We start from the raw sequence: 10567 nt of genomic DNA on the forward strand, positions 1-10567 counted from the left end.
CAAATGACCAGCATCCAGACAATAAAAGCACACCCTACCATCCCCAGAATGATTTTGAGCAGCCCTGCGCTCTCCGGAAGCAGCACCCCCCCGTTCTGTTTTGGCCGCATTAGTCCATCCTCTATTTTGCCCTTCAGCAACATGGACAGCAGCCCTGTCACCTTTGACCACAGAGGAAAAAATTGTCCTGTGAGTTAGTACGAATTCATCCGCTAACACAGCTGCTGCGGACAAAGACATAACTTTTTGTTCATTTAAATGAATTACAAGATTTTCATGAACACAGTTTTTAAAATCTTCTAATAAAACCAATTCTCTCAGCTCTTCAAAAGTCGTAATTTTATTTGCAACACACCACTTATCAAATAAAGTTTGTTTGTCCCTTGCGAATTCCACAAACGTTTGTCTATCTGTTTACTTGTACGCTCTAAATTTTTGCCTGTAAGCCTCCGGGACAAGTTCATAAGCTCGGAGTACAGTTTGTTTAACAACATCGTAGACTAAACTCTGATCCACTGGCAATGCGGAACAAACTTCTTGTGCTTTGCCGACCAATTTGCACTGCAGCAGGAGAGCCCACATCTCTCTAGGCCACTGCAAGGCAGCCGCCACACGTTCAAACGCCGTGAAGTAACTATCCACTTCCGCTTCCCTAAATGGTGGAACCAAATTAATATTTTTACTAACATCAAACATGGGCACATTCACTGTGTGCGTAACAGGACTGGACGAGGCAGGCGCAGTGCTTGTGGGCAACGGAGCAAACGAGGGAAATGCCACGGAAGCCATTGGTGAGACCGCAGCCGGCTGAGACAGACCGTGATCCCTCCGATATTGTTCCTTTTCCAACTCCAACTCCAGCTCTTTCAGCCTTAGCCTTTTACCCTCAGTCTCCTCCCGTTTCACTTCCAACTCTAATTCCTTCAATTTTACCGCCAGCAATGGATCTGATAGTGGGAACATCCTGGTGCTGCTGGGCGGCGCAAACAATGGCAACCTGGCAGGTACGGGGGAGAGTGGCGCAGAAAGAGGCTTTTCATCACCTATTACCGACGAAACAGCACTCCCAACTGCACCACCCACTCCAGCCTCCTCAGGTAAAATTTGTTGCAAAATTAACTCCTGACGCAAATGGTTTTTAAGATCTTTTTTAACGCATTTCGTGATACACTAATCTTAAAAAAATCAGCGATTCTAATCAAATCATCTTTACGGCAGCGATCAAATTGTTCCGCATTAGGGGCCAGTGTAAAAGAGGTCAAGTCAAACTCCATTTCCCACTCAAATTTGTTTTCCCCACACCAAATGAGAACAGACAGACAAAAAGAGAAACAAATTGTGGAACTTACCCCTCATATGCAGTCACACAAAAAGGTAGGCTAGATGAGACAGAAGACAATTTCTTACAATGACCATTCCTGTAACAATAAAGAAATAAATAGTCTACTGTACACACACAAAAAAAATAGCTTCTCCTTTTTCTTCCTCACAACCCAAAAAAAAGACGAGCCCCCAATTTATGTTACGACCCCCGGTCTAGGGGTGCAGGGGTGAACATAAAAAAAACAGTCCCAAAACAGAGTACGTTTAAAAGGAACGTTCTCGGGTTCCTGATTTTAATTTCTTTGTGAGGACAAAAAGGTGAGTATTGCCACAAGTCAACAATGAAAAATAAATCAAAACTCAGGGATAACTTCGGGGCTAGGCCAGGCCAAAATAACAAACAAAAAGTAAACTAAAGTATACCAGAAGAAACTAAATTCCCTGTCAAACGAAAAATAGAACCAAAGAAAAATACAATGTCTTACCTGTCTCCCTAACTAAACATAAACAGGAGAAAAAAGGTAATTAACAAAATAAAAGGCACCTAGCCCCTACGGTTTATAAATGACAATCAAACTAATGTTACCGTGGCACACATGCCACTAAAGTAACCAAAAAAAAAAAAACAAGTGATAAAGGAGAGGGAGTAACTTAAATTAAAAGAACACCAGCAATGGCTCACTCACTAATAAGTAACTCATACAACTTGTGTTTTACAACAGTACACGAATCACACGGATCACTCTCTAGCTCTCTCCCTCTCCCGATGACGCGCATCCGCTCCTCTTTTAAAGGGCCGCTGCACCGCCGTGACCAACCAGCGCTCTCTGACGTCACGTCCAATTTGGGGCGGAACAACCTATTAGAAACAATAGGAGGAGAGATAGTGGGAAACAACGGGAAGAGAGAAAAACAGCAACACATCCGAGAATACAGTCACAGATGTAACACGTTATTCTGTATATTGTACGACAGCACTAGCATAAGGCAAAGTTTACATTGTAGGCTATATCAGATTACAGAAAGTCTCGCTTAGAAACAGCTAACTTACACTAGCATTATCAGATTAGACTACATAAATTGTGTATACAGTAAAATAAATGAAAAATAACTAAAATTTTAAGTGCCTATAGCTTACAAATTTTAATACAATTAAGATATTAATCTCATGTTATCCGCCATAGAACACGGATTTATGTTACAAGGTAAACAATACTTTTTCATCATTGACGCGAGGAAAACTATCCTAGACGTCGTTCTAGTGTTATGCACAGCACACCATGATATAATTAGCCAAGCAACAATAAAACTTCCAATATACACAAATAGGCTGAATTAATATTACCTGCCGAGAAGAAAGCAGGCAACGTCGGCGTCCTTTTTAAAATCGTTGCTCCTCATGAGCTCTTTCCATCTTGGAAATGCCACTCCAATATTTACTTTTGTCTTGTTGATTTGCCCGTTGCATTGCTGTCTTAATTCTCTTTTCCGCTTCCTTGGCGACTCTGGCAAATATCCTCGAGAATAAGAGTGATCCTCCATCATCATATAGCAGAGCTCAAGCAATCCTCCTCTTCACATTCAACACCGTCTTTCGCGTTTTAACACTCGATGGCACCAAGCTTGAATTCACGGGTATGTCCCTCTTTGGCAAATGTACTTTCAAGATGGAGGGACAACATGGCGACTGCCATCCTAACGCTCACCCGTATGTATTTTCAATGGTATATTATAAACTTACGAGAATACTTTATTACTTGAAAGAAGTAAATATACATTAATGAGCACATATATTTTTGAAAGAACTAAGTGATTTTAGCTAAGAATAAACTTAAAAAAGTTACACAGTGTAGCTTTAAGATTGAACATTGGTCTGTGGAGTCTGCTCTGTATTTTCTACTGCATAAGAGGCGTGATAAATAAGCATATTTCAAATGACTCTGTATGCAATTGGATAGTTCTTCAACCAATCAGACCACAAGAGGGGTGATCAATGGGCAACAACCCATCGCTTCTCTATCCATCATCATGTTTAAACCACCAATAGAGCGCCAGGTGGATAAGGCAGTCTGTGATTGGTTCCCGCAAAAGTGTAACTGAAGCAGTAGAAATGAACAGGTTTCCAGACTGAGTTGCAGGGTGAAATCAAATCGCCGGCAGTTCAAGCTGGGTTTACCCAGACTACCACTTGCTTCTGCTGTTTCTTCGCCTGTGTTGTTTTTGTGTCTAAGATTCTGTACTCTTTCAGAAGATTCACAGTTGCTCCCCCCACTGTATAACAGTGAAAACATGGTTTGTCATAAATTTCAGTCAATGGTGGGGAAAAAATTAGACTAACCTCCAAACCCTTCAGGATTTCATTTGGAATGGCTTTTAAATTCAGTTTTCTGAATTTGAATTGTCTTAGCAAACATGATGCAATTTTAATTTAATGAAGAAGAATTCAATTAAATTAAAATTCAAATGACTAATCTTTATCTTGAAAAGCAACGTTTGAATTTTTAAATAACTTTTTTAATTGACTTTTTTTAAATAAGTTTGAAAAATCCTTAAGGTTTACACATTTATAAGCTTGCTGATGGATGGATGGATGGATGGATGGATGGATGGATGGATGGATGGATGGATGGATGGATGGATGGATGGATGGATGGATGGATGGATGGATGGATGGATGGATGGATGGATGGATGGATGGATGGATGGATGGATGGATGGACGGACGGACAGTACGTCATTTCATGTACACACAATTCACATCACAGTGACAGACCGAATAGGGGTTGTTCAGGAATTCAAGTGGTAACCTCCACTCCTGTCATCCCACCATTCTGCCAGACTGCCAGCAATGTCAGTCCATCAGTCTATTTCCATTGCCTTGTCTCTGCTCTCCATACATCTCTGATTTCCATGCTCTTCTCTCTCACTTACTCTGTTTGACTCTAAATATCTCTCTTCTTGAATAACCCAAATTTCTTCTTTGAAAAATCATCATCACATTGTCAGACATGCACCATGCTGTCCATAACAATTCAAGGTCTCTTTTGACAGTTTAATCACTCAAAATTCGCCACATTCTGCGCACTATAGCTGTTAGGCTGGCATATAGTAGAAACGATTTTAATGATTAAAGCCCCTCTCAATTCTCCTTACTATAAATTCTGGTCCACAGCAGATCCACATGGCTGAACTGGAGCAGGCGTCTCTGAGGTCAGAGCAGCTTTCAGATAAGTCATCCTCGCCAGCGCTGCCTGATGACCTCAGCCTGGATGAGCAGAGCGTGTACCAGATGGCTGCCAAGGAGGGCAAGGTGAAATTTCTCACAGAAAGATGATTTTGTCACAATGCTATACCCCCTTAATTATCTCAGTATCCACACTTATAATTTGAAATATACAAATCTATTTAAATAGGGATTCGCTGATTAGCGAAAATTATTTTCACGTTAAGTCCAATGACCGATAAATGGTTAATATTAAATTGTTGTATGGTTTTGTCTTTAATAAACTAGAAAAAAAATAAACAACGTCCATTTTGAGACCAGTCTCAAAAAAGATCATTTGTTTTTGAAGGATGCATTTATTTGATAAAAAATACAGTAATATTTTGAAATATTATTACAATTTATAATAACTTAACTCTTGAATTTTCAGCATCATTACTCCAGTCTTCAGTGTCTCATTATCCTTCAGAAACCATTCTAATAAGATTTGCTGCTCAAGAAACATGTATTATTATTAGTAGTAGTAGTAGTAGTATCAATGTTGAAAACAGTTGTGCTGCTTGATATTTTTGATATTTTTGAAATCTTTTTTAATATTTTGTGACATGTTTTAACTCAAGATTATTTTATATGATTTATTTTGTTTTTTGTTTTTTAAATAGAAATGATAAATGTATTGGATCCACTTTATATTAAGTTTCTTTAACTACTGTGTATTGTCAAATCAATAATTTAATAATAAAGCACTTATTTTGTACCTGTTTTATATGTTAAAAAAAAACCTGCATGTAATTACAGCTGTAATGTATTGCTGTAATTTCATCTATAAGTATGTATTGCACGTATTTTTTTACATAGTACATAGTAGTTGAGGACACTCTAATATAAAGTCTTTGCGGTCACTTTTGATTACTGTCATCTATCTATCTATCTATCTATCTATCTATCTATCTATCTATCTATCTATCTATCTATCTATCTATCTATCTATCTATCTATCTATCTATCTATCTATCTATCTATCTATCTATCTGTCTGTCTGTCTGTCTGTCTGTCTGTCTGTCTGTCTGTCTGTCTGTCTGTCTGTCTGTCTGTCTGTCGCTATAATCCCTTACATCTCAAACTATGATCCTTTAATTGAATATAATCAGTTAGGATGACCAGACTCGCACTAATTAGATTGAAGAAATCAAATAACTAGAAGCTGTTAGTCTCTAAATCCTGCAGTCTCATGGGGCATGGAGCTCTGCTGCACAACCAGCGTAGTTATTTTGCAGACTTTAAACATCTCTATCTATTTGTTAGAAAAACACCATAAAGGACAATATGCAGGGCAGATGGCTCAAAACCTAATCACACCTTAATCTCGTTTACTGTTATAGAGAGAAGCCCTGGATGGAGAGAAACTAAAAGAGTTTAGTTTACCACGAAAGCAAGATGTTAGCGTTTAAGAGTCCTTAAAGGCTCCTTGAGATACTGAATGCTCATGCTAATGTTTTTGTTCAGGAAAGGGACTGTGATGAGTGTCTTACCACAGAAGAACCAGGGGGGAGAGGTCACAGCAGGTTACGACGACCCTCACGGGTTCACAGCTCCGGAACAGAGGATGGGGCGGAAATACATGGAGGCAGTTCTCAAAGTCCACATCACAACACACCTGCTCGTCACAGCATAGGTAATGCGGCACCTTCACTGTGCTGCAGGAGTGATACTGGAGAACAATGCGAGAAAACTGTTGTGCGCATTAGCACTCAATTTTGCTTTTAAAATATTTTCAATAGCCATCCAAAGACAGCCGTCTCAGTGAAAATTTTATAGATGTCTAACCATAGTCCAAGAATAGACTAGTCATCTAGATAGAACATGAACATGTAAAAGAAATTAAACTAAGTGTTTTTTTTTTGTTTTTGTTTTTTTTTTGGCAAAAACAACATGTAACCAAATTCAAGGTTATTTTGGCTAGAAGTGATTTACTCAGAGCCGGACTATATCATGTCTATGTCTGCAGCGCATGCTGGGAACTTTTTGTTCAGATGTCTCAATTTTGAAAGTCGGTACAGCATTTGGACATCTAAGTAAGGCAAATAAAATTATGATTGAATTCTGTTAACATATTTATTATTGTTCAGTACACAGAAAACTCCTACTAAAAAATTTACATGATTATACAATTTACACAATAGTTTTTTACATTTGTTAGAAGAACTTTTAGACCATCCCACAAAATGTTTAATTTGAATTAGAATGACAGAAAGAGGAATTAGTTTAATAGGTATTAAAAGAAATTCAACTCTGTGAAGCTGCTTTGAAACAATCGTCATTGTAAAAGCGCTAAATAAATAAAGTTTATTGATTTATTGACTGTATGTAACTTCTCCATATTGTATTTTTCCAAAAAAAGTTTTTCTTTGCTGGTAGGGACGTGAAAATATGTATTCATTTTTTATATAAATGGTCTTAAAAAGGTCTTAAAGAGATTTGAAATTGACTTGAAGAAACCTGTAGGAACTCTACATTATGGAAAATGAAATGTTCTTCTAACCTGATGGTTTTGCCAAAAGTTATTTTCTGTGTAAAGGTTCAGTTCTGTGAATTATTTACAATTGTTATTCGTTTGAATTCTATATCCGTAAATGTACACTCAAATTACCCTTCTGCATCCTGTTTGCTACCTCAGTTTAATTTCAATTCGATTTCAGTAATTGAATTTGTGTGCAGGTGGAGTCCCCTGTAGCAGCGGTAATCAAGAGGGCCCAGAGGTTTCTGGAGGTTCAAGCCACTCTAACACTCTTATTCATCTCCCAGCTGAATTCTTCCACCCAGCTGCCGTGGTCCTCCCTGCACCCTTGAGAAACCGACCGGGACACAAACCAAGAGGGCTCCGTCTAACTTCCCCAGCCTCATGGGCATCTCTACGCTCTCCTAGAGCAAACAACAGGCTGCTCACCACACAGGTATGTTCCAATGGGGAGGGGCTCCAGGAGGAGATCCTTACCTCCTATAAGTACCAAAAAATGAATTTATGGGGTCCTATATACTAGAAACATAAAATCACAACAACAATATTTGGCATTGAGTGCTTTTTCATGCACCCTCATAATTTGATTATAATAGGATTTTGGCAAAATTGTGATTCTCATGTAAACACAATACTTTGATTAAGCTCATAATCGTAGTAACCAAAATCACATTAAACTATGTTGTGAACGCTGATAATAATCGCAATAAACAGGCATGTAAACGTCTTAAACACATTATTATCATTCTGACCAATGTGCATATGTACACGGATGCCGTATGTTGTTCACAGCTTCACACAACTCCGTGAATGAACTCCGTGACATTGTGATATTTTCTCTTCTCCAAATCACTAAACTCTGTCACCACAACTTGCTGAGCAGTCTCTGCTCCGTATCGCCATTCTGACAGCGCGAAGACATTCACAGCGACAAATAATATCCAGTGCGTCCATGGTATAACCATACTTATTAGTGAATAATCAGAAGAATGGAAATTGCATATAAACTGAAGGGAAGAGTTCTGCTTATGTCATGTAAACAACTCTGCCATTGAGACCATACTCTGATTATTAGAACTTTTCCGTTATTTGTGAGAAAATGCTTTCTAGGCCAAAAATGCAATTTTCCGGGTTTTCACTGTTAGACGCTAGGGGGCGCTATTACTCATCTTCTGAATGAGTACAGCATCTCCTGATCAAAACACACGCGAATAAGACGCAGTAAAATGAGCGATCGTATGTAATCATATGCATGAAAAATAACATGATCATCCTTATTAAACAGCATATGAATCGAACTGCCTAATGCCACTGAATGAAATGTGGATCCAGGAAGAGCTACAGGACTGTGCAAGCATTAGGAATGTTGATGGACTCTATCTACTCCATCTGTGTTTGATCGTCGCTCTTGATCGCTTTTTGTCTTTCACAAAAACGGGATTTTTGTTTAAAATATTTAGTTTTAAAATGAGACATACCCTTATACAACTGTTGATAAAACAGGAATGCAAGAAGCTAGAATAAAACATTTTTTTTGTTTAAAAGAGGGTCAGCTCTTTCTTTTGATATATTGCATGCGCAGATATTCATAAAACAAAATATTCTATGATATATTCAATTCTGGTGAAAATGGTCAAACACCCTGGCAGTGGCTATCAACTTTTTTTAAAAACACTTGCGTGGAAAGAGTTAACTTGATCCCAAAATTCAAAATTTTAAAACAAGCAAAAGTTGTTGTTTTCCGTGAAAGAATCCATATTTTAAACGAAACGTATTCTAAATCAGTTTATCGATTTCAGAAATTGGCATACAGTTTTTTTTTTAACCATTTCTAACATTTAGGTTAGAAAAATCAAGTAAGTAAATAAGAACCATAGTTGTGGGGTATATAGTTAGTTCACTGTTTGTTTTAGGGGTTTTTTATGAGTTGGACCCACCAAGAGCTTTGACAGAGTACATATATGTACAGCTTAAAATAATATGACCTCTATGTCCTCAGTATCCATCTCACAGTGACTCCTCCCTGGCTACGGGCAGCTCAGAGGGCAGTCTTCCGACCACCATGGAAGAAGGGCTCAGTTTCAACGTCTCCAACCCCCAGCCCCTTCTGGACACGTTCCTCGACGACCGAGCCAGTCTCTCCACAGAGACCCTGAGACCCAGTCCTCCAGTCACCCAGAACCTCCAAACCATGAGGGGGCACCAGCGCAGCAAGAGCAACTGTGAAACGAACATCAGTGCCGGATGCACTCGACAAGGCTCCGATGAGGATGTAGGGATGGTACGGTGCGGCTCTAACCAGACGTGTGACAGCCAGCAGCTCTCAGAGACGCCGAGCAGCCTGTCGCTCACGTCACTGCTTTTTCCGAGCTCTCTAGCACCCCCGTCTGTGAAAAAATGCAACAGTACGGGCAGCTTAGACCAGGGGACTCTCACAACCCAAGAAAAGGTGTTTGCAAAAGAGCCCCTGGGTAATATCACCAGACCCTGGAAAGAAAGGAAGGAAGGAGAAAGAGAGAGGCAGTTCGAGGCAGCACAAGGAAAAGACGGGGAAAGTACAAGCCAAATAACAATTGTGGGCTCTAGAAAAAAAAGATGAAACTCTATCTAGTGTTAGTTATTTCTGAAGCCCACTATTCAATCTCTGTTTTTTTTTCAGGGAGCAGTCTGACATGTGGCATTCCATCTCAAAGTCTTTCTCTATCTCCCTGTTTGCATTTGTGACCTGTTACCATTTTGTATTTGCTCGTGGTTAACGTCTGACAGGATTGTAGAGAAATTGGAGGAAGAGACTTGAGAGAAGGAGTTGGCCCCTCAGCGCATGACTTGACAGAAGGGGAAAGTTCAACCAGCTGCCTGAAGGATCAGTTCAGGAAACAACGTACTGTAAACGCAGAGCTTTCCGTATGCTGGAAATCTGGGAGTTTTCTTGAAAGTTAGTTTAAAAAAAAGAAAGAAATACAAATGTATATATATATATATATATATATATATATATATATATATATATATATATATATATATATATATATATATATATATTTAGAGAGAGAGAGAGAGAGAGAGAGAGAGAGAGAGAGAGAGATTGAAAGGGTACAGTAGATTTTTTTTTTCTCTAAAAGAGGACATGCCGTGTTGAATGATTGAATTCAGTTAAGTATACACTTTCAGTAAACACGCTTTTTTACAGGTTATCTGTTCATTTGTTATTTTGTTTGTTTGTTTCCGTCTGTAGTCTAGTTGAGGAAATAGAAAACTGTTCCAATGTCAGCCTGAAGCAAAGCTTTCGTTTTAGAGAGGGACCAAACTGAATCTATCTACAGTTTCATCTATCTGTTTGTCTGTCATTTTATTTATTTATTTATTCAAGTTCATTTAAATTATTGTTTATATATTTATTTAAAGAGCAAATGTAGAAATATGTACTATCCTACCTTTTGCATTAGGATGAAGAAAATATGGACACAAGGACAAAGAACAGTCCTCTGCATGTAGGAGTCTCT

General features: G+C 38.6%; 1 protein-coding gene across 4 annotated transcripts in view; it reads left to right on the plus strand.

The window, feature by feature from the left end:
• The window catches only part of cacna1ia (calcium voltage-gated channel subunit alpha1 Ia), a 285196-nt gene extending 275172 nt beyond the window's left edge, over nucleotides 1-10024 (plus strand). For 2 of the 4 annotated variants that reach the window (XM_067415059.1, XM_067415076.1), the window contains 4 exons: nucleotides 4496-4633; nucleotides 6053-6221; nucleotides 7265-7500; nucleotides 9064-10024. In XM_067415059.1, coding sequence (XP_067271160.1) covers nucleotides 4496-4633; nucleotides 6053-6221; nucleotides 7265-7500; nucleotides 9064-9663 — 1143 coding nt within the window. In that variant the 3' untranslated portion in view covers nucleotides 9664-10024. The remainder of the gene's footprint in view (nucleotides 1-4495; nucleotides 4634-6052; nucleotides 6222-7264; nucleotides 7501-9063) is intronic. The other 2 variants (XM_067415070.1, XM_067415065.1) reach the window with 2 other exon arrangements.
• The last annotated feature ends 543 nt before the right edge of the window (nucleotides 10025-10567 follow it).

This window comes from Pseudorasbora parva, chromosome 2 (genome assembly GCF_024679245.1).
Source record: "Pseudorasbora parva isolate DD20220531a chromosome 2, ASM2467924v1, whole genome shotgun sequence".
Lineage (NCBI taxonomy): Eukaryota > Metazoa > Chordata > Actinopteri > Cypriniformes > Gobionidae > Pseudorasbora > Pseudorasbora parva.